This window comes from Haliotis rufescens, unplaced genomic scaffold, assembly GCF_023055435.1.
Source record: "Haliotis rufescens isolate VD_foot unplaced genomic scaffold, xgHalRufe1.0.p SCAF_61, whole genome shotgun sequence".
NCBI classification, from domain to species: Eukaryota; Metazoa; Mollusca; class Gastropoda; order Lepetellida; family Haliotidae; genus Haliotis; species Haliotis rufescens.
The window spans coordinates 1,617,765-1,643,695 of NW_025964346.1; the positions used below are offsets into that span (position 1 = coordinate 1,617,765).

Here is a 25,931-nt window from a genome sequence, read left to right on the forward strand (position 1 = left end):
TGTACATAGTTCCCACGTCATTGCCCCATAGTGGTTCGTTATGAGTACATAGTTGCCAGCTCATTGCCATACAGTGGTTAGTTATGTGTATATAGTTGCCAGTTCATTGCCACACAGTGGTTAGTTATGTGTATAAAGTTGCCAGCTCATTGCCACACAGGGGTTAGTTATGTGTACATAGTTGCCAGGTCATTGCCTCACAGTGGCTAGTTATTTGTATATAGTTGTCAGCTCATTGCCACACAGTGGTTATTTATGTGTACATAGTTGCCAGCTCATTGCCACACAGTGGGCAGTTATGTGTATATTGTCACCAGCTCATTGCCACACAGTGGTTAGTTATGTGTAAATAGTTGCCAGCTCATTGCCACACAGTGGTTAGATATGTGTATATAGTTGTCAGCTCATTGCCACACGGTGGTTAGTTATGTGTAAATAGTTGCCAGCTCATTGCCATACAGTGGTTAGTTATGTGTATATAGTCACCAGGTCATTGCTACACAGTGATTAGTTATGTGTAAATAGTTGCCAGCTCATTGCCACACGGTGGTTAGATATGTGTATATAGTTGCCAAGTCATTGCCACACAGTGGTTAGTTATGTGTATATAGTTGCCATGTCATTGCCACACAGTGGTTAGTTATGTGTACATAGTTCCCAGCTCATTGGCACACAGTATTTAGTTATGTGTATAGTTGCCAGGTCATTGCCATACAGTGGTTAGCTATGTGTATATAGTTGCCAGGTCATTGCCATACAGTGGTTAGTTATGTGTACATAGTTGCCAGCTCATTGCCACACAGTGGTTAGTTATGTGTATATAGTTGCCAGGTCATTGCCACACAGTGGTTAGTTATGTGTTCATAGTTGCCAGGTCATTGCCCAACAGTTGTTAGTTATGTGTACATAGTTGCCAGGTCATTGCCATACAGTGGTTAGTTATGTGTATATAGTTGCCAGGTCATTGCCACACAGTGGTTAGTTATGTGTACATAGTTGCCAGCTCATTGTCACACAATGTTTAGTTATGTGTACATAGCTCCCACGTCATTGCCACACAGTGGTTAGTTATGAGTACATAGTTGCCAGCTCATTGCCACACAGTGGTTAGTTATGTGTATATAGTTGCCAGTTCATTGCCACACAGTGGTTAGTTATGTGTACATAGTTGCCAGCTCATTGCCACACAGGGGTTAGATATGTGTATATAGTTGCCAGGTCATTGCCACACAGTGGTTCGTTATGTGTACATAGTTACCAGGTCATTGCCACACAGTGGTTAGTTATGTGTATAAAGTTGCCAGCTCATTGCCACACAGTGTTTAGTTATGTGTACATAGTTCCCACGTCATTGCCACACAGTGGTTAGTTATGAGTACATAGTTGCCAGCTCATTGCCACACAGTGGTTAGTTATGTGTACATAGTTGCCAGGTCATTGCCTCACAGTGGCTAGTTATTTGTATATAGTTGACAGCTCATTGCCACACAGTGGTTATTTATGTGTACATAGTTGCCAGCTCATTGCCACACAGTTTTTAGATATGTGTATATAGTTGTCAGCTCATTGCCACACAGTGGTTAGTTATGTGTACATAGTTGTCAGCTCATTGCCACACAGTGTTTAATTATGTGTACACAGTTGCCAGGTCATTGCCACACAGTGGTTATTTATGTGTACATAGTTGTCAGCTCATTGCCACACAGTTTTTAGATATGTGTATATAGTTGTCAGCTCATTGCCACACAGTGATTAGTTATGTGTACATAGTTGTCAGCTCATTGCCACACAGTAGTTAGTTATGTGTATATAGTTGCCAGCTCATTGCCACACAGTGGTTAGTTATGTGTACATAGTTGTCAGCTCATTGCCACACAGTGGTTAGTTTTGTGTATATAGTTGTCAGCTCATTGCCACACAGTGGTTAGTTATGTGTACATAGTTCCCACGTCATTGCCACACAGTGGTTAGTTATGTGTACATAGTTGCCAGCTCATTGCCACACAGTGGTTAGTTATGTGTACATAGTTGCCAGGTCATTGCCACACAGTGGTTAGTTATGTGTACATAGATCCCACGTCATTGCCACACAGTGGTTAGTTATGTGTACATAGTTGCCAGCTCATTGCCACACAGTGGTTAGTTATGTGTACATAGTTGTCAGCTCATTGCCACACAGTGGTTAGTTATGTGTACATAGTTGCCAGCTCATTGCCATACAGTGGTTAGTTATGTGTACATAGTTGCCAGGTCATTGCCATACAGTGGTTAGTTATGTGTACATAGTTGCCAGGTCATTGCCATACAGTGGTTAGTTATGTCTACATAGTTGCCAGCTCATTGCCATACAGTGGTTAGTTATGTGTACATAGTTGCCAGCTCATTGCCACACAGTGGTTAGATATGTGTATATAGTTGTCAGCTCATTGCCACACAGTGGTTAGTTATGTGTACATAGTTGCCAGTTCATTGCCCAACAGTTGTTAGTTATGTGTACATAGTTGCCAGGTCATTGCCATACAGTGGTTAGTTATGTGTATATAGTTGCCAGGTCATTGCCACACAGTGGTTAGTTATGTGTACATAGTTGCCAGCTCATTGTCACACAGTGTTTAGTTATGTGTACATAGTTCCCACGTCATTGCCACACAGTGGTTAGTTATGAGTACATAGTTGCCAGCTCATTGCCACACAGTGGTTAGTTATGTGTATATAGTTGTCAGCTCATTGCCACACAGTGGTTAGTTATGTGTACATAGTTGCCAGCTCATTGTCACACAGTGTTTAGTTATGTGTACATAGTTCCCACGTCATTGCCCCATAGTGGTTCGTTATGAGTACATAGTTGCCAGCTCATTGCCATACAGTGGTTAGTTATGTGTATATAGTTGCCAGTTCATTGCCACACAGTGGTTAGTTATGTGTATAAAGTTGCCAGCTCATTGCCACACAGTGGTTAGTTATGTGTACATAGCTGCCAGGTCATTGCCTCACAGTGGCTAGTTATTTGTATATAGTTGTCAGCTCATTGCCACACAGTGGTTATTTATGTGTACATAGTTGCCAGCTCATTGCCACACAGTGGGTAGTTATGTGTATATAGTCACCAGCTCATTGCCACACAGTGGTTAGTTATGTGTAAATAGTTGCCAGCTCATTGCCACACAGTGGTTAGATATGTGTATATAGTTGTCAGCTCATTGCCACACAGTGGTTAGTTATGTGTATATAGTCACCAGGTCATTGCTACACAGTGATTAGTTATGTGTACATAGTTGCCAGCTCATTGCCACACAGTGGTTAGATATGTGTATATAGTTGCCAAGTCATTGCCACACAGTGGTTAGTTATGTGTATATAGTTGCCATGTCATTGCCACACAGTGGTTAGTTATGTGTACATAGTTCCCAGCTCATTGCCACACAGTATTTAGTTATGTGTATAGTTGCCAGGTCATTGCCATACAGTGGTTAGCTATGTGTATATAGTTGCCAGGTCATTGCCATACAGTGGTTAGTTATGTGTACATAGTTGCCAGCTCATTGCCACACAGTGGTTAGTTATGTGTATATAGTTGCCAGGTCATTGCCACACAGTGGTTAGTTATGTGTTCATAGTTGCCAGGTCATTGCCCAACAGTTGTTAGTTATGTGTACATAGTTGCCAGGTCATTGCCATACAGTGGTTAGTTATGTGTATATAGTTGCCAGGTCATTGCCACACAGTGGTTAGTAATGTGTACATAGTTGCCAGCTCATTGTCACACAATGTTTAGTTATGTGTACATAGCTCCCACGTCATTGCCACACAGTGGTTAGTTATGTGTACATAGTTGCCAGCTCATTGCCACACAGTGGTTAGTTATGTGTATATAGTTGCCAGTTCATTGCCACACAGTGGTTAGTTATGTGTACATAGTTGCCAGCTCATTGCCACACAGGGGTTAGATATGTGTATATAGTTGCCAGGTCATTGCCACACAGTGGTTCGTTATGTGTACATAGTTACCAGGTCATTGCCACACAGTGGTTAGTTATGTGTATAAAGTTGCCAGCTCATTGCCACACAGTGTTTAGTTATGTGTACATAGTTCCCACGTCATTGCCACACAGTGGTTAGTTATGAGTACATAGTTGCCAGCTCATTGCCACACAGTGGTTAGTTATGTGTACATAGTTGCCAGGTCATTGCCTCACAGTGGCTAGTTATTTGTATATAGTTGTCAGCTCATTGCCACACAGTGGTTATTTATGTGTACATAGTTGCCAGCTCATTGCCACACAGTTTTTAGATATGTGTATATAGTTGTCAGCTCATTGCCACACAGTGGTTAGTTATGTGTACATAGTTGTCAGCTCATTGCCACACAGTGTTTAATTATGTGTACACAGTTGCCAGGTCATTGCCACACAGTGGTTATTTATGTGTACATAGTTGTCAGCTCATTGCCACACAGTGGTTAGTTATGTGTACATAGTTCCCACGTCATTGCCACACAGTGGTTAGTTATGTGTACATAGTTGCCAGCTCATTGCCACACAGTGGTTAGTTATGTGTACATAGTTGCCAGGTCATTGCCACACAGTGGTTAGTTATGTGTACATAGATCCCACGTCATTGCCACACAGTGGTTAGTTATGTGTACATAGTTGCCAGCTCATTGCCACACAGTGGTTAGTTATGTGTACATAGTTGCCAGCTCATTGCCACACAGTGGTTAGTTATGTGTACATAGTTGCCAGCTCATTGCCATACAGTGGTTAGTTATGTGTACATAGTTGCCAGGTCATTGCCATACAGTGGTTAGTTATGTGTACATAGTTGCCAGGTCATTGCCATACAGTGGTTAGTTATGTCTACATAGTTGCCAGCTCATTGCCATACAGTGGTTAGTTATGTGTACATAGTTGCCAGTTCATTGCCACACAGTGGTTAGATATGTGTATATAGTTGTCAGCTCATTGCCACACAGTGGTTAGTTATGTGTACATAGTTGCCAGTTCATTGCCCAACAGTTGTTAGTTATGTGTACATAGTTGCCAGGTCATTGCCATACAGTGGTTAGTTATGTGTATATAGTTGCCAGGTCATTGCCACACAGTGGTTAGTTATGTGTACATAGTTGCCAGCTCATTGTCACACAGTGTTTAGTTATGTGTACATAGTTCCCACGTCATTGCCACACAGTGGTTAGTTATGAGTACATAGTTGCCAGCTCATTGCCACACAGTGGTTAGTTATGTGTATATAGTTGTCAGCTCATTGCCACACAGTGGTTAGTTATGTGTACATAGTTGCCAGCTCATTGTCACACAGTGTTTAGTTATGTGTACATAGTTCCCACGTCATTGCCCCATAGTGGTTCGTTATGAGTACATAGTTGCCAGCTCATTGCGATACAGTGGTTAGTTATGTGTATATAGTTGCCAGTTCATTGCCACACAGTGGTTAGTTATGTGTATAAAGTTGCCAGCTCATTGCCACACAGTGGTTAGTTATGTGTACATAGTTGCCAGGTCATTGCCTCACAGTGGCTAGTTATTTGTATATAGTTGTCAGCTCATTGCCACACAGTGGTTATTTATGTGTACATAGTTGCCAGCTCATTGCCACACAGTGGGCAGTTATGTGTATATAGTCACCAGCTCATTGCCACACAGTGGTTAGTTATGTGTAAATAGTTGCCAGCTCATTGCCACACAGTGGTTAGATATGTGTATATAGTTGTCAGCTCATTGCCACACAGTGGTTAGTTATGTGTAAATAGTTGCCAGCTCATTGCCATACAGTGGTTAGTTATGTGTATATAGTCACCAGGTCATTGCTACACAGTGATTAGTTATGTGTAAATAGTTGCCAGCTCATTGCCACACGGTGGTTAGATATGTGTATATAGTTGCCAAGTCATTGCCACACAGTGGTTAGTTATGTGTATATAGTTGCCATGTCATTGCCACACAGTGGTTAGTTATGTGTACATAGTTCCCAGCTCATTGCCACACAGTATTTAGTTATGTGTATAGTTGCCAGGTCATTGCCACACAGTGGTTAGCTATGTGTATATAGTTGCCAGGTCATTGCCATACAGTGGTTAGTTATGTGTACATAGTTGCCAGCTCATTGCCACACAGTGGTTAGTTATGTGTATATAGTTGCCAGCTCATTGCCACACAGTGGTTAGTTATGTGTTCATAGTTGCCAGGTCATTGCCCAACAGTTGTTAGTTATGTGTACATAGTTGCCAGGTAATTGCCATACAGTGGTTAGTTATGTGTATATAGTTGCCAGGTCATTGCCACACAGTGGTTAGTTATGTGTACATAGTTGCCAGCTCATTGTCACACAATGTTTAGTTATGTGTACATAGCTCCCACGTCATTGCCACACAGTGGTTAGTTATGAGTACATAGTTGCCAGCTCATTGCCACACAGTGGTTAGTTATGTGTATATAGTTGCCAGTTTATTGCCACACAGTGGTTAGTTATGTGTACATAGTTGCCAGCTCATTGCCACACAGGGGTTAGATATGTGTATATAGTTGCCAGGTCATTGCCACACAGTGGTTCGTTATGTGTACATAGTTACCAGGTCATTGCCACACAGTGGTTAGTTATGTGTATAAAGTTGCCAGCTCATTGCCACACAGTGGTTAGTTATGTGTACATAGTTGCCAGCTCATTGCCACACAGTGGTCAGTTATGTGTACATAGTTGCCAGGTCATTGCCACACAGTGGTTAGTTATGTGTACATAGTTGCCACGTTATTGCCACACAGTGGTTAGTTATGTGTATATAGTTGCCAGGTCATTGCCACACAGTGGTTAGTTATGTGTACATAGTTGCCAGCTCATTGCTACACAGTGGTTAGTTACGTGTACATAGTTGCCAGGTCATTGCCACACAGTGGTAAGTTTTGTGTATATAGTTGCCAGCTGAGTGCCACACAGTGGTTAGTTATGTGTATATAGTTGCCAGCTCATTGCCACACCGTGGTTATTTATGTGTACATAGTTGTCAGCTCATTGCCACACAGTGGTTAGTTATGTGTATATAGTCACCAGGTCATTGCTACACAGTGGTTAGTTATGTGTATATAATCACCAGGTCATTGCTACACAGTGGTTAGTTATGTGTACATAGTTACAAGGTCATTGCCACACAGTGGTTAGTTATGTGTACATAGTTGTCAGCTCATTGCCACACAGTGGTTAGTTATGTGTAAATAGTTGCCAGCTCATTGCCACAAAGTGGGCAGTTATGTGTATATAGTCACCAGCTCATTGCCACACAGTGGTTAGTTATGTGTAAATAGTTGCCAGCTCATTGCCACACAGTGGTTAGATATGTGTATATAGTTGTCAGCTCATTGCCACACAGTGGTTATTTATGTGTAAATAGTTGCCAGCTCATTGCCATACAGTGGTTAGTTATGTGTATATAGTCACCAGGTCATTGCTACACAGTGATTAGTTATGTGTAAATAGTTGCCAGCTCATTGCCACACAGTGGTTAGATATGTGTATATAGTTGCCAGGTCATTGCCACACAGTGGTTAGTTATGTGTATATAGTTGCCATGTCATTGCCACACAGTGGTTAGTTATGTGTACATAGTAGTTCCCAGCTCATTGCCACACAGTATTTAGTTATGAGTATAGTGTGTGTAGATTGTGTTTATATCATGGCATTTTGTGGAGGCGTTACTTCTGTAACCGTCTTAAGTATTGTGTAGCTGTAACAACTGTAACTGTAACTACTGCTCTGCATGTCTGATACATTAATCATATCAAGTATTAGTAACATGTATTGTATGTATAGCATATTAAACTGGACGAGCTTGTATCTAAATGTAGTTAATTCATGAGTGTGTTGACACCCTGTGATATGTTTGTTATATTTCATCTATTTGATATTTCAATTGTATTTGTATCCATATTTGCAGAGTTTTAACAACTAGCGTATGTGCACTGTACATGAAAGAAAGTCCAGCTGTCAACTCACACCCCAGTAGCCTGTTCTGTGTTTGCTGTCCTACCCGGAGCCTTGTCCTCTACTACATACATATAACTACATACTCACTCTGTGGCAAGGCTGTCATCTCACACCCCAGTAGCCTGTTCTGTTTTTGCTGCCCTACCCGGAGCATGGTCCTCTACTACATACATATAACTACATACTCACTCTGTGGCAAGGCTGTCATCTCACACCCCAGTAGCCTGTTCTGTTTTTGCTGCCCTACCCGGAGCCTTGTCCTCTAATACATACATATAACTACATACTCACTCTGTGGCAAGGCTGTCATCTCACACCCCAGTAGCCTGTTCTGTTTTTGCTGCCCTACCCGGAGCCTTGTCCTCTACTACATACATATAACTACATACTCACTCTGTGGCAAGGCTGTCATCTCACACCCCAGTAGCCTGTTCTGTGTCTGCTGTCCTAACCGGAGCCTTGTCCTCTACTACATACATATAACTACATACTCACTCCGTGGCAAGGCTGTCATCTCACACCCCAGTAGCCTGTTCTGTGTTTGCTGTCCTACCCGGAGCCTTGTCCTCTACTACATACATATAACTACATACTCACTCCGTGGCAAGGCTGTCAACTCACACCCCAGTAGCCTGTTCTGTATTTGCTGTTCTACCGGAGCCTTGTCCTCTACTACATACATATAACTACATACTCACTCCGTGACAAGGCTGTCAACTCACACCCCAGTAGCCTGTTCTGTATTTGCTGTTCTACCGGAGCCTTGTCCTCTACTACATACATATAACTACATACTGACTCCGTGGCAAGGCTGTCACCTCACATCCCAGTAGCCTGTTCTGTGTTTGCTGTCCTACCCGGAGCCTTGTCCTCTACTACATACATATAACTACATACTGACTCCGTGGCAAGGCTGTCATCTCACATCTCAGTAGCCTGTTCTGTGTTTGCTGTCCTACCCGGAGGCTTGTCCTCTACTACGTACATATAACTACATACTGACTCCGTGGCAAGGCTGTCATCTCACACCCCAGTAGCCTGTTCTGTGTTTGCTGTCCTACCCGGAGGCTTGTCCTCTACTACGTACATATAACTACATACCGACTCCGTGGCAAGGCTGTCATTTCAAACCCCAGTAGCCTGTTCTGTATTTGCTGTCCTAACCAGAGCCTTGTCCACGACTACATTTGTGTTTGTGACTCGTACCACCGTGGGGCAGGATACGCCCACCCCTTCGCGAACACCTGGTGTCATCACTATTTGCTAGTTATTCATACGTACATCGACACTGCGTTTGGCAGACATTCTTTGTGGCTTTTGAAAGGGTTTTGTCGCTTGTATGTATTGACCACAAACTGTTAAAATAATATAGAGCACCCTCGCCCTCGAGTCTGTCTGTGGATATGGTTCCCCGCCGTGAACACCCTTCTTAGTTCTCCTACTTAGACGACTGGACAACCCTCGCCCTCGAGTCTCTCTGTGAATAAGGTTCCCAGCCGTCAGCACCCTTCTTAGTTCTCCTACTTAGACGACTGGACCACCTAGCCCTCGAGTCTGTCTGTGAATAAGGTTCAGCCAAAATTAATTCTGATAATGAGGAGGAGGACTATGCAACCTCTAAATATGTAACCTCCTGTCTGTAAGCCGACATTGTAATGAGGTCAGGGTTACAGTGAACGATCAGCTTCATGACAGGGAATACATTCAGGGGAGAGTAAGCTTAGCATTAGTTCTGAAGCACTTCACATTGTATGACACTGGGATCCACAATTGAACCAAGTTCTCTCGTAAACCCGATACACAATCATGCATTGTTCCTTCTCCTTTAGACCCGTGCAGATCCGGGGTAGAATAGATCTTCAGCAACCCATGCTTACCGTAAAAGGCGACTAATGGGATCGGGTGGTCAGGCTCGCTGACTTGGTTTGATGCCTGTCATCGATTCCAATTGGGTAGATCGATGCTCATGATGTCCATTACTGGATTGTCTTGTCCAGACTCGATTATTTACAGGCGGCCGTCATATAGCTGGAATATTGCTGAGTGCTGCATTAAACAACAAACGAACAAACGAACGTTCTCCTGTAACACTTCATACGCACAAACCACGCATACAACAATAGGTCTGTATAGATCGCTCTGTGATCACCTTTCTATATTATTACCAGGAATTCTGTAACTTATCTATATGTACCTATGTGAGAGATATTAGTTCCTTGAAATAGTACCATGATCATAATGAAGAATTGGGAAAACATTAAAACCTGGTAATCTGTAATGAAGAAGGACAGTAGATGTTATGACCGCAAACGATATTGACGGACGATATGTGTTGAACCTTTCAAACATGTGTTCTGTGTTTGTTGGAAGTATTTTGGATGCAAATTTGGTACGCCTATAGTCTTAAATATTGCATTGTGAGTGAAATCTATAAATAACTTCGGTAAATCTCGGAATTGTTCGCAGTAGAGAGACGTTAGTGAGCGCGCTTACGACGGTCATACGCGACGCCACGTCTGTGGCCAGGTGACGGCAGTGAAGTGAGGTGAAAGGGGGTTTAGGTCGCGTCCAAGACTATTGCACTTATATAGCGACGTGAATGAGCGCGTGCTAGTGTGTGTGTGCGTGCCTGCGTGCGTGCTAGAGTGTGTGTGTGTGTGTGTGTGTGTGTGTGCGTGTGCGTGCGTGCGTGCGTGCGTGCGTGCGTGCGTGCGTGCGTGTGTGTGTGTGCGTGTGTGTGTGTGTGTGTACTAGTCCGCACTGATGCCGATTTATAGTGCTGGCACACTGAGATACCATAAAGCAGGTTAACATGAATACCCCGCTCAGACACAGTATACTGACTCAGAGCCGACCACTTCTTGTTTTAGCCCCTTAATGCCGAGCGCCAGACAAGGTAACAACAAGTACCATATTTTAGCGTCTTTTGGTATGACGCGGCTGGGGATCGAACCCCGGACCTTCCGCTCAGTATAACATTTTACAAAGAAATGAAACATTTGGAAACTCCAAGGTTATGCCAAAAAGAGCAAAATGAACGCTTATAGAGAATGTTGTTGTGCCACTGTTTTTCGCCATTCCTGTCGTTTTATTTCTGAAATATTCCGTGTACAAAGTTGACTTTAGAAACAACTTGTATTTTTGTAAAACGTTTATAAAAAGGCGGAACAAGTTCGAATAGATTTCTCTTAATTATAATCCCTGCGTTACTATCTCTATATGGGAGATATTTGCAAAACGTACGGCCCAACCTTACCCTGGTTGACAGAAGGACATAGTATATGTCACCCCTCTTCACCCCTCACTCAAATTCATCCACAATACATCGCGCAGACAAACACACTTTAAGGTTTTGAATGTGTGGGCAACGCCCTGTTCTCTGATATCATCCACTGTCATTTTAGGCAAAGCAAGATTACTGAAAAATAATGAAAATTAGGTACATCGTAAATCCCGCCATTTTGGACACATATTATTAAATCACCATACAGGCGAGTTTATTTAATATATGTTTTGAAACCTAAATATCGGATATTTACTCGGATGTTTAGAAATGAGTTATAAAAATAGCATATGAATGATCACGGTTATCTGTTGTTTATCAAATCACCAAACATCATTCTGAAACGATATAAATAACCCAATAAATGTTTTAGAAAATACGAACGCCAATTATGTGAACGTTCCGCCATATTGGATAGTGTTTATAAAATCACGTTTCTTGTGTGCCGGTAATGAGACGCCTGTAACATCACGAATATTTCAAACTCAACTACGATACATGCATCCTTGAATTCCTCATACATTTTAGAATGAAATGACAAATGGTCTTTGTCACATATACAAAGTGTCTGCTGAAATCAGGCGACATGCATTAGGTGTGAATGAAGGCTGTGCTCTGAAGACTGCACTGGTTGGGAATGTAATCAAAGCAAACTTAAGATTTTACACTGTAGCATTATCTCATAGTTTGAGAGATCAGTTCGTCTATTCGTTGCATATATTGGCTCAATAAGCATACCATTCTATTTGATATATATTTTTGTCGTTCACGTTTTAGGCAGTATAGACTGTTAAATTTACACAATCAGGAACTTTAATAACCTACACGCCCTATGCAAGTTTATTGTCCGGGGTAGACCCAGAACGTGTCGAGATAGCAGCAAGCTATATACGGTCACTTACGAGGTCAGTACTATTATTCTATGACCCCGTTTGTGCTCTTGCGGAGTCGTGAAGATGCGTGGTAAAATAGGTCTTCAGCAATAGTCAGGTGACTATGCTTGTCGTAAGAGGCGACTAGGGGGATCGGGCTGTCAGGTTCGCTGACTTGGTTGAAGCATGTCATCGAATACATGTATAGATCGATGCACATGATACCAATTACTGGATTGTCTTTTCCAGACTCGAGCTGGAATATTGCTGAGTGCGGCGTAAAACAACAAACCAACCAACCAACCAAACCGAGTGCTCTTGCTGCTAATGATTGCGTTACAAGCCCCAGGGGTGCAAGCGAAATCCTGGCACAACGATCACTTTTTTTTACGAAAGCCTAATGCTAGAATATCGAAATTTCTCCTTAAGCTTAACAATGAAATAACGACAATCAAATCGAAAGTACGAGAAAAATCATCGAAGAAAAGAGAAAAAAAATTGAAGTAACGAGAAAATAATTGAAATTACAAACATATAATCGAAATAACGAGAAAAAACTCAAATTTTCAGGCTTGCTGACTTGGTTGATGTATGTCATCGTATCCCAATTGCGTAGATCAATGCTCATAATCACTGGATTGTCTGGTACAGACTGCCTTCCTTCCGATGTAATTTTGCTGCCGTAAAAGGCGACTATGCTTGTGAGAGGCGACTAACGGGACGAGGTGGTCAGACTAGCTGACTTGGTTGATGCATGTCAACGTATGCCAATTGCGTGGACCGATGCTCATGATATCACTCACTATATTGTCTGCCCCAGACTTAATTATATACAGACCGCCGTCATATAACGGGAATATTGCTGAGTGCGGCGTTAAACAACAAACCACCGAGTGTGGCAGAGGATATAGGAAAGGAGTTCGTTCTTCTGCCCGTCCGCCCTAGAGAAATGAAACTTTTCACACTGATGTTACAGGTCATGATTTCAAATGAGTTCCAAAATTTGTGTCCTAAATAATTTTGTACAGACTTCCAGCCCGTGCGTTTCAAATTAGTGCATACCGCGTGCATACTGCGTGCATACTGCGTGCATACTGCGTGAAATGGGGACACGTTTTCTGAGACACTACTGAAGTTACATAGATGAAAGTTTGCACGTCTATCTAAGAGATACTTGTGAAGTCTGAGTTCGTAAATTGGTGCTTTTAATTATTTTTCCGAGAGGAGTGGCCTTTTGTGTGTATTAGTTTCACATTTAATCATTTTTTCTGATGACAGAAAGCAACCCTAGCGCCTATCTTTTCTTCACTGTGTTATTTCCATAGCTAATATTAACTTTCTTATAGGTCACTACTGCACGAACAAACAAAATACTCATGTGCCCATGGAAAGATATTGATAACGCTGTTTTCTTGTTTATTTTGTATGCTTAATAAAAAAATGTATTTGTAAAAAAAATCTTATCTGGCAGAAAGATGAATACATTATTGTATTTGTTTAGATTGGGTTTTTTTCTTAACAATTTTAAATGATATAAGTTCCCGCGAAAAGAAAAAGGGTAATATATATATTGATGGCAGCGAATAAGGGAACAATGAAACATGTAGGGAAGTAAGCTTTGCTGTTGGTACATTTGGATAAGCGCGCATACAAATTCAACACGTCAGAATCAAACGTTGACATGTAGTTGTGTGCATTGTTTCCAACAGGTAGACAAGGCAGGGAAAGCCATGATAGCATATCATATTACTGTCTCTTAAACAAAGTGTACCCTTATTCATTTACATCAGTATAATTGCTGAAAACCATTTATATTTACGACTTTGCTAGTTTTTGATTAAATCTACGTAAACTTACTCTTGGGTGATAGTACGTACGTTAGTATACGTGTTAGTTATCAAGAAATGTTAATGATGTCCGATATTGATCCATGTCAATTTTAGGATTGTTTGGGCTATTTCGCCATCTTTAATAAAATGTCCGATGTCAATCACCCCGAGGTTGTGTTTATCATGAAACAGCACGACACTGACATCTACATGGACGCAACCATCTTTCATCTATTGTAACATCATCTTTGAAATAGTCTGTGCATGAACTAATGACGACCACTTTCATCAATTTTGTTTTGACGTAAACAAAACACTGTCAAATTCGACGGGATTCTTTATCGGTAAATTAAACTCACGGTCAATTATCAGTGAATGCATACTTTGACATGAATGTCATATGTCTATCACCGTTAGGATACGTTCTTTACAATGATGTGAATTAGGGGAGATCTAGATTACAAACAAGGGCTCTTGCTAGAATTTACTTGCCACATTCGGATGCTTCAATATTACAGTAAATGTAACAAAAGTAGCAAACTAAGAATCCCGCCACTTCCATCGATGGCGAGGCAGTGCATAGACCTTTAGGATTTGCTGAATTTAGATACTGGCAAGCGACCAGTTATCGCAGAGGACCATTTATCGTCAACTCCCCGTTATAGCGCTTATGTGATTGCATCTCCTTTTACTTATGCCTGTTTTCATAAGAAGAGAGAAATATTTATCCGAAAATGGTGAACAAAACGGAGTCTTGTAAGGAAATATTCTTAAAAACCCACCATAATCACCTTGCTCAAATAAAACTTTAGAAAAGACACACGGGCGGTGTCACGTGATTAATTCACACGAAAATTAAATCTAACAACACGATGATGCACATTCGGTTCTCTTGGTGAGGCTCGCGGACTTGGTTGATGCATGTCATCGATCCCAATTGTGTGGATCGATGCTCATGATATTAATCACTGGATTGTCTGGTCCAGACTCGATTATTTACAGACCGCACTCATACAGCTGGAATAACAACAAACGAACCACCGAGCGGGGCCGAGGATATAGGAACGGAGTTCTTTCTTTCGTCCGTCCACCCAGAGAAATGAAACTTTTCACACTGATGTTGCTGGTCATGATCTCAAATGTGTTCCAAAATTGGTGTCCTACATAATTTTTGTACAGACTTCAAGCTCGTGCGTTTCAACTTAGTGCATACTTCGTGCATACTTCGTGCATACTTCGTGCATACTGAGTGCATACTGAGTGCATACTGCGTGCATACTGAGTGCATACTGCGTGCATACTGAGTGCATACTGCGTTCATACTGCGTGCATACTGCGTGCATACTGAGTGCATACTGCGTGCATACTGAGTGCATACTGAGTGCATACTGAGTGGATACTGCGTTCATACTGCGTGCATACTGCGTAAAATGGGGACACCGTTTCTGAGAAACTACTGAAGTTACATAGATGAAAGTTTGCACGTCTATCTAAGAGATACTTGTGAAGACTGAGTTCGTAAATTGTTGCTTTTTATTATTTTCCCGAGAGGAGGGTCCTTTTGTGTATTAATTACACATTTAATCATTTTTTTCTGATGACAGAAAGCAGCCTTAGCGCCTGTCTTTTATTCACCCTTTATAGGACTGTTTTATTTCCATAGCTAATATTGACTTCCTTATTGGGCATTACCGCACAAAATGCAAACAAAATACTTATATGCCCATGGTAGGATATTGATAACGCTGTTTTCTTGTTTATTTTGTATCCTTAATAAAAAAAATATATTTGTAAAAAAAAATCTTATCTGGCAGAAAGATGAATGCATTATTGTGTTTATTTAGATTGGGTTTTTTCTTCACAAAAGAAAACGGGAAAACTATATATTCATGGAAGTGAATAAGGGAACAATGACAAACATAGGGAAGTAAACTTTGCTGTCGGTACATTGGGAATAGCGCGCACACAAATTCAACACGTCAGAATCAAACGTTGACATGTAGTTGTGTGCATTGTTTCCAACACGCAGACAAGGCAGGGAAAGCCATGATAGCATATCACGTGACTGTGTCTTAAACAAAGTGTACCCTTATTCATTTACATCAGTATAATTGCTGAAAACCATTTATATTAACGACTTTGCTAGTTTTTGATTAACTCTACGTAAACTTACTCTTGGGTGATAGTACGTACGTTAGTTGAGTGTTAGTTATTAAGAAATGTTAATGATGTCCGATATTGAGCGATGTCAATTTTAGGATTGTTTGGGCTATTTAACCATCTTTTATAAAATGTCCGATGTCAATCACCCCGAAGTTGTGTTTATCATGAAACAGCACGACACTGACATCCATATGGACGCAACTATCTGTGACGTCACTGTCATTGTACATTTGGCGCCACGTCAGCTGGTCGAACCTTGCCTCAGTCTGAGGTCAGAGAGTGCAGCGAGATGTAAACAAACAGTTTGTTGTCTGTTTCACGACTAATTATAAACTCTTCACATACAATTAACACAGACTAATTGTATTACGAGATGCAGTGTGTACATAATACTCACACATCATCTCTATTTACACTCAGTTAGCAACTTTCTTACCTGATTATGCGAAGTTCCAAACACAACAAATGACAAAATATCTAAAAATATTTTAATCAAGTTTTATTTCTCCTCAAACACAACAAACATTCTTACAAAATCCGGTAATATATAACACGACGACGTGCACGGCACACCACGCCACTGTCTGTAACATCATGTCCCCCTCCGCCGTCTACACAAACACGACACTGACGTCACTGAGCGCCGCGGGACACTAGCAGTTCCACCACTCGCTGATGTCCATAGGCTCTCGCCTCGCCAGCCGCTGTTCTCCCCGATCTGTTCTTGGCGTTCATGTCCACCTTGTTCAGAGACAGCACAAACTCCACCGTCTCCACATCTCCTCCCCGACAGGCCCAGTGAAGGATGTTGTTACCGGCCACGTCCACCAGTGACACATCAGCCCCTTCACTCACCAGGAACTCCACCACCTCTCTGTGTCTCCACCGTGCTGCCTCCATCACCGGTGTCACGCTCCCCTCTCCTCTACTGTTGATGTCCACCACTTTCGGTGACAGCACACACTTCACCGTCTCTACATTTCCTGTAACACAGGCCAGGTGAAGGGTGTTGTTACCGTTATCGTCCTTCAGTGACACATCAGCCCCTTTTCTCACAAGGTGCTTCACCACCTCGCTGCGTCCCTTGTATGCTGCTATCATCACCGGTGTCCAGCTCCCTCCCACCCTACAGTTGACGTTGACTCCCGGTGTAGTCAGGAGCCACTTCACCTTCTCCAGGTTCCCGGCCTCGCTGGCGTCGTAGAGGTCGCGGTCTACTCGTGATGGAGTCGCTGTAACACAAAGTAAACTCTGTACACATCCAGACATCTTTGTCATACATCTACTGTGTTCACACCTCGAAGTGTTGACACGTGACAGGAACATCGATACACGATGAACCGCTTCCTGTGTGGATGACAACAATATAACGATGAGGGGAGTGGTTTATGTATTGAACTAAGAATAATCTATTCACGTGACATTTGTTCAAGTGCTTTCTTCTACATCCAGTAGTTGTAACACTATCTGTGTATGAACTGAGCTTTACAGGATGATAGTCAGACACTGTCAGTACATTTGCTGTTTGAATATGATATGTATTATTACATTGCTTTACATCAGCTAGTTAATTGGATACACTGTTTAAATTCGACAAGTTTCAGACCTTGTGAAACGTTTACTACAGAACGAGATTTAAAATACGTTTATTATAGCAAAAGTGTAAATATATAGTTTTGTGATTGTCAAATAAATGAAATGACTCTCATAAAAATACAACACAAGTATAGATTGTTGTTCATCTATCCGGCGTGTCAATACACCTGCTTGTTGAATTGACCTTTATGAAAAAAATGATGATACTATTAGTGCAATTGTTGATTTGTTGATAAATTAATAGGATAAAACATGTATCAAATTGCAGAGACTGTTTGTAGGACATTTTCGGAGTAGAATCCCCCTAGCCTTGGCTGACATGATGATCTTACCAAATATCATACAAAGTTGGACAATGACACGATCTACCACATGCTGGGTTCCCCCACCTACCGTGTCGATCAGAATCTTGTCCCTTCACAGGTTGCTTCAAACTCGAATCACTCGGGGCTGAAACAGAATATGGTGGTCAGAAAACTATATACATATAGCATAGGAAAAGCATCATGAATACTGGCCTCAGATAACTTATTGCCATTCGACAAATATTTTGCCCCTTAAAATGTTCACTCATGAATGTGTTTGTAGCAAAGGTATAATATCAGGTAGGCCTAGTTCAGTGATTGGTAAATGACTATAAATGATTTGTTTGTTTGTTGTTTACTCAGCAATATTTCAGGTATGTGACAGGTCAGTAAATAAACAAGGCTGGGCCAGACCATCGAGCGACTGACATCATGAGCATCGTTCCACGCAATCGGGATACGACATGCATCAACCAAATCAGCGAGTCTGACCACCCGGTCCCGTCAGTCGCCTCTCACAAGCATAGTCGTCTTTTACGGCAAGCATTGATTGCCGAAGACCTATTTTACAACGGGGCTATAAATGACATAATACAAATGACATAAAATACACTAACACAGCATAAATATTGACCTGCTCAAAAGCCGATATTCGGCAGCAAATGTCAGTAAAGATTCCCAAATCGGAATAAAAACAGTCCCGATCCATGTTAATATATTTATCACTAATTCGTCTAACCGTACGGCTTTGTAGGGGTAAGCTGTATTTCACTGATACCAGGACAACACACAGGAAGAGTTTTAATGCTTTGTTTTATATTATAACACTGATCCTACAATTGTTAAATACAACGTTTAAAAAACACTGAATTTAACAAACTAAGATCTTAATAATCTCAATTTTGAATAAAATAACGCTTAATCCCCAATCTGTCTCAGTTTAGAATCCTGGATAAATCCCTCGTACAACACACACCGAGATTGTTGCTCATCTGCCCCGTGTGTCTTTATAAATCATAACATGAAACACGTCATGAATCCTGTTTTGTATCTTGGAATCTAAGTGTGTTTAGCTGTACACTGCTTTTGTGATTACTTGCTGAGATATAGATCTATTGCTTCTCTGTGTTAAAGGGACGGTCGGGTAGCCTAGTGGTTAAAGCATTCGCTCGTCACGCCGAAGACCCGGGTTCGATTCCCGACATGGGTACAATGTGTGAAGCCCATTTCTGGCGTTCCCTGCCGTGATATTGCTGGAATATTGCTAAAAGCGGCGTAAAACCATAGTCACTCACTCACTCACTCTGTGTTAAATGTTGGAGTAACTGAAAATATTGTTATTTTCTTTCAGAACATAAACATACTACAGTTATAAATTGAAAGTCAAAATATACGGAGTTGGTATTATTAAGTCTGATTGAAACTTAAATGATCCGATTATGGTTCAAGTAACTTGATAATGTCTTTCTTACAATCACAGTTTCCTGCAATAGTTTGTCGAACATAATCTGTGGTTGGGTTATTTTGTGTAAGAGTGAATTCGTTCAATGAAAACAGGGGGAAGGAATGAATTTGGAACGACATGGTAGTCTCCTACCATGTTTGAAGATAAGATGTCTAAGTTACACATCAGCAGTTTGGGGCAATCTGATTTCGAATGTTCTAAAAATAATATACATCTGTATATGTAGAAATACCGTATTTCCTCCATTACACGCCGGGACTCTAATAGAAGCCGGGTCAATTGTTCAGTGCAAAAAATAGAAGCCGGGCCTCTTATAAGATTCGGACTGCGGACTTGTTTGAGGTATATTTACGGATATCTACAAACTCAAAATATTTTCATTTCGTGACGATTCGGGCCATTCGTGGTCATAGTGAAATTGGGGTATTAATAGAAGCCGGGCCTCGAATAGACGCCGGGTCAAAGGCTTGTCCGAAATAAATAGAATCCTGGGTGTCTAATAGAGGAAATACGGTATTCTTAAAGTGCTGACTATTGAAGCGTTAGTACAATATCTCTACCTTGAGATAATTTCAAGTGAAAATCAAGCATATGATAAAATCATTAATCAGATGTATAGTTGCCAGTGCAAACCGTTATAAATTTGGACCAGAACGGACTGGCGCCCACCAGTGTAGTAATAAATTTGTCGCGCATTTCAACGTCTGTCTTAATCAGAAGATAATGTTCATTCAGAGACTCTAACTTAATACTGCATTATTTATACTGAAATTGTTGCAATTAGATCTATTATCATCTTAAGGCAATACCTCTGGCATGTCTATGAAAACACTGCCATAATTTCAATCGAGAGGTTTTAATTTCTAACGACACAAATAATCGTCCTGTTGACAAGGGAGCATTATGTAATTAAAATAATTATTTTACGTTTGATGCGACGTTTACTCAGGGGATAATTTTACATCGTTTGGTGTGTCGGGTTGCAGTGTTTATGGTATTTTCGGTAATTCCTTAAATTCAAATATAGACATACGTCAGGAAACAGATTAATATTTCAGTTATGACAATGTAATGATAAAGCAATGTGAAGAGCAACAGATCTACTTGACTCGGAGCTCGTGCAACACAGTTGTAATTCTATGTCGGGCAAACTTTCCTATGTAGCACTGTCATAATTTACATGTACCAAACGATGGCGGTAGTACAATCATCACAGATCAGCTTACTATCTGAGGCCGAAACTGCAGCCGACACAGCAGTACTGCATGTGTTAGACGGTGTTTGGTTTGATAAGGAACAAGGGTACAAATATGTGACAAAATAAGGTGACAAAGATTGATAAAACAGAACTGATAAAATAGAACAAGCCTATCGGTTGAAACGCTTTTTAGAAATGGTTACGTCCAGACGTTTTTTTCTCCCCGCTGACAGGCTAAACAACTGTCTGGGTGTAAACACTCTGTGAAGCAAGCACCTGATTCCTACAACATTCATTCTGCTGTACATCAATCTTACTATATGTACAATTTCTGTTTCATCTAATTTTCTTAAAGTAGAAATAGATAACTTACCCACCGATTACGTTAAGTGAGTGAGTGAGTGAGTGAGAGAATACAATCTGAGGCCGTATCGGTAATATATAAGCAACACAACGGCGAGGGAGAATGCTGTTTGGTATTGTGGATACAAATAAGTGGTTAGGAGGGTTTGTTGTAGAGGCAGAGTGTTACATCAACGCTGTACTTCATTGTGGTGGTTATGTTTTGATATGTTGACCTGAAACAATGTTCTTTTTGTGTTACATTGTTTTTTGTGTACATGGCGGGAGAGGCGTGGTCAGTACTGGCCAATGACAAATCACCTTCCAGGTAACGAGGCGGAGTTTCATAAATGTGCTGCTATACAGATATATTTGCACACTTTTTGAATGAAAAATCGCCTAGGTGTGGAACAAGAGACTGCATGGTAGTACAGTTGTCAGTTGACACTGTGTGTGTAGTTTATCAACATACATGGCTTCACCCACAGTAAGTGTTAATTAAGTGTTACACTAAGAAGTGTTGATTAAGTGTTACAATAAGAAGTGTTAATTAAATGTTACAATAAGAAGTGTTAATTAAGTGTTACAATAAGAAGTGTTAATTAAGTGTTAAAATAAGAAGTGTTGATTAAGTAACCCGTCAAGATCCGGGTTAGAATTGTCTTCACGAACCAATGCGTGCCGTAACTGGGATACGATGACATGCATCAACCAGGTCGGCGAGTCTGACCACCCGATCCCACAAGTCGCCTCGTACGTATACGCAGGGGTTGCTGAAGAGCTATTTTAACCCGGATCTTCATGGGTATGTATGTAATACACCCAATAACCCCGGGGCTGTGAATTATGTTAACGTTTCATATAATCCTTATGATCTATTTTTTAGGATTTAGAAAAATGCTAAAATTGGATTTGTATCTGCACTCGGCCGCTGACAATTAAGTGGATGGGGTGTATTCTGTTCTCTCTGCTCGCACCACCTTTTGTATTCAAAGTGATTCATGATGCTAGAGCTACCACATCAAATATTCGGCTACGTCTCTGAATGAATATTAAACTATGTTTCCACCAAACACTTGCATATTCATTATTGTTATAATATTGATTAAACATTATCTCCAAATGATTATTGTTTCTTCGGTTAAATATATTTTATATACCTGCTCTTGATGTTGTCATATTTTGTAATTCAGAAAAGTGGATAAAAGCCAAACAAAAGAAGATTCTGGCAATCAATACATTCGTAAAGTGTATGAGTGTTTTTTTTAATATATTTTTTTTTTACAGAATTAAGTCTTGAAATTCTTTGTTGAGGGGTCACATCACAAGACTGGAAGTTGAAAACAGAGTGATGATTAGCATGTCTGCCATTCTAACTTTGTTTCCTGCAGTACAAGCCTAAAGGGAAGCGGTCTCTGCCTACTTGTCATATGTGTCTTGTTAACAGTTATTTGGTGTTTTACGTTTTGAACATAGGCAGCAAAACACAAACTAACTGTTAACATGGCTCTTCCGACGACCTGGTTCGTTTTCAAAACTCTTTCGATACGTTATAGCCAAATGTTTACAGAAAACGTTTTTAAAACATTTTACGAACACTTTTTTAAACATACACATTCAGTGAATAAAACACGTTTTAAACATTTCGGGACATTTCGCGAAATCCTTTTTAGGATGTTTTTATAACATTTTGAGACAGTTGGTATTCATCTGACTTTCCACGTAGTCGTATGACAAGAATGGAAAACAAACACAAGCATAATGATAGCCGACTGATTCTGATGACTTACATGACTCATTTATGAAGATGCGATCCCTGCGTCAACGAAACTCCTGCTCAGAACCCCCAACACACTGCTATCAGTGAACACGCTATATTGTGAATGGAGGTTGCCTGGAGTCCGACCTCAACACTATTGTACATATTTAGTATTTTCTTTGATGTGTATGCTGTAGTTTACAGTTACAATCGTAAAGTGCAGTTTGAATATCTCTGGGATATCTTTTCACCAAATAGATGTGACAGCTGCTTTGTAGCTTGGTTTATTGTTATTGAGAACCTTGCAATTCCATTGGTTAATGTTTATCACGTGACGAAACAATTCATTTCAATTTAGACCCTGAGATCATGTGACTGACACTGACCTCGAATATTGACTCGTGACTTGATCAGTATTGACTTGTCACGTGATGAATATTGATTCGTCTGCTAGAAAAAAAGATGGCGTCTGGTACGAACATTTTACGGTTCGCAGCAAAGTTACTGTAACGAATCAGAGGACGGTATTTTTAAAGTAAATTTCAGTTAAAGAAAAAGAAGTATTACTCTTGACGAAGTAAATATGAAACAACAAGGACCCTGGGATCCGATCTTCCGCGGTGTGTGTGTGCGCGCGTGCGTGCGTGCGTACATGCGTGCGTGCGTGCGTGGGTTTGTGTGTCGACGTGCGTGCGCGTGTGGGCGTGCGGTTGTATCGAGATGTATTATCGTTCATTTATTTAATCTATACTATGAACGACAATTAGAGAATATATATACTGTTACACTTTTACCCTATAATCAGTGATTGTGCAAGTGGCAATTTCCAGAATTGAAATATACCAGGAAATTTTGGACGACAATCAGTCAGTGCCAGAACTGATGCGAAACCCTGGGTATCAATATTGATATTTCTATCGGAACATCTTGTTTACACATGAACATACCACAAAGTATCGTGGTGAGACATAATTGGCAGCACTTAAACCGGTTTACAACAGTTAAGCATGGCGGGGTGATGCCCCTTTTTCTTTGTGCCGTCTTTTGACGTCATCGCGCGACATTCATTTCCGCAACATACAACGAGTAAGTTGTCATAATTATGTGTCACGTCATACATAGACGATTCAATACTATTATAACTGTGGGGCTGAAAATAATCTCGACAAGCAGTGTTCCACAGGCGATGTACTGAATCACTATTCTCTAAGGTTGTAGTCATAGATCCAGTGAGATCCGAATTGCATGCTATTGCCGCCGTGTAAATGCTAAATTATGAACAACTTCAGTTTGCACAACGTATCTCTTACAACAAAACGTTGCACAATCTAGTCGTAACGTGTGTAAATGCGTGAATTGTGTACATGGACGCTGTCCGATTAAACACATCTTGTTCCGTTTTAGTTTTGGACTGGTCTGGGTACAGAAAGAAATATCACATTATTCCTTATGTATTCCAGCAAAGGCTATCAGACAATCTCAATCACGACTGGCAGCTTTCAGAGGAATTATCTTCGAAATATAATTACTATGTTCAGTTCAAATCTATGTTAAACATAAAACCCTATTTAACGACTAACACTCCATTTTACATACCATTTATATAGATTAGATGTGATAACGTCCGTCTCAATTCGGAGCTTGGAAGACACAGTAACATTCCTCATATGAACGATTCTGCTTCGTCAGATAATGTAAATATATTAAAGATAAATACCAAGTGATGTTTACATGTTAAGAGCCGGTCAACATAAGAAGAAAGTAGCTCTCGCCATATGACACAGAGTCCCCATCCCTTATGTAATACACACAGGTCATGAAAACAGATGATAAACGTGTCCTTCGTCACATGGGTGTGTCCTTAAACAAAAATCTTTTTAAAAAGAAGTTTTATCACAAATGAAACTGTTATTTTACTCCAGCATGTGTGATATTTTCAATGAAAAATATTTTACAATGTCTTCAAAGATCACCAATCAACAGATAATTTGGTCAACATCTTGGAGAATAAGTTATTACGTTTGTACTGGTCAGAGAGCATCGTCTTGTATGACATTGTACGTGCTTTCCCCATTGTGCCTGTGACTGATGTCCTGCTCACACATACAAACAAAAATACCAAATACAAACAGATACTGAGAAAATCTTGCTTAAAGAAAGGAATGTACCCATGGCAAGGGATTACAATTATGGGGAATAAGGACCAAGATAGTTTCGGTACAAATTTGCACCATGGCTGATTTGAGCTTGCTTTGATCAATTGTTTATGGATTAAATACTTAGTTGCATCTACCATATAAATGTACACCACTTCTGGTCGCTAAATGGGCTAGGTATGACTTACGAGCACCACCACCCACACCACCACCCTTACCCCCTCCACACACACACACACACACACCCACGCACGCACGCACGCACGCACGCACGCACGCACACTCACACACACACAACCCCAAAGCCCATTCACATTCTTAACATGTTGTTGACTGTTAAAAGGAAAAAGTTTGGACAAACTTGTTGTTACAGCCTTTCAAAGTATATCACTTGGGGGTATGGTTACTTTTTGGGTTGTCATCTCACTAGTGATCCACTGATCTTCAAGGGTTATTTACCACTGGAAGCCATATATATATATATATATACCTCTCCAATGATGTATCAATATTTGGTATTGGGTGAATATGGACCAACCTATGGCAAATCAAACGTCATATTTCCTGACAAAATCAAAATTATTAAATCAAGGTAACTAAGGAAAGAAGCACTTAAAAAAGCCAAGTGGGACATTACTAAACTCCCCTTGGCCAGAAATTCTACAAAAGAACATATAAGAGCAGCCAAAAGAAAACACTGGGAGACTTTCACTAGCACCTTAAAAATTGGCAAACAAAATACCAAAATTTTATGGAAAAAATTCAAGGCACTTAAAGGAAACTCTAAAATTGTCACTGCCCCTAATATGCCGAACCTAAATACACAAAGGCTAGAGCACCTTTCGGTCTCATGAAGCTCAGCCAACTACACTAAACACAATCAAGAATCACTTCATACACAGACCTCCTCATACCGACCTACTAGTCCAGGGTTGAACCTGGTTTTATTGGATAAAGGTTTTTTCACTGCT

At 40.7% G+C, this 25,931-nt stretch overlaps 1 protein-coding gene across 1 annotated transcript; it reads right to left on the bottom strand.

The window, feature by feature from the left end:
- Positions 1-16,621: 16,621 nt before the first annotated feature.
- LOC125375898 (histone-lysine N-methyltransferase EHMT2-like) lies at positions 16,622-18,505 on the bottom strand. The gene is made up of 2 exons (XM_048386882.1): positions 18,129-18,505; positions 16,622-17,371 (listed from the first exon to the last, which is right to left on the bottom strand). Exon 2 carries the CDS (start codon positions 17,238-17,240, stop codon positions 16,773-16,775), a length of 468 nt encoding a protein of 155 aa, XP_048242839.1. The 5' UTR covers positions 17,241-17,371; positions 18,129-18,505; the 3' UTR covers positions 16,622-16,772.
- Positions 18,506-25,931: the final 7,426 nt, after the last annotated feature.

Excerpts from the sequence above, each read along its gene's own strand:
- LOC125375898 (XM_048386882.1), bottom strand. The coding sequence starts at position 17,240 with ATGATAGCAGCATACAAGGGACGCAGCGAGGTGGTGAAGCACCTTGTG.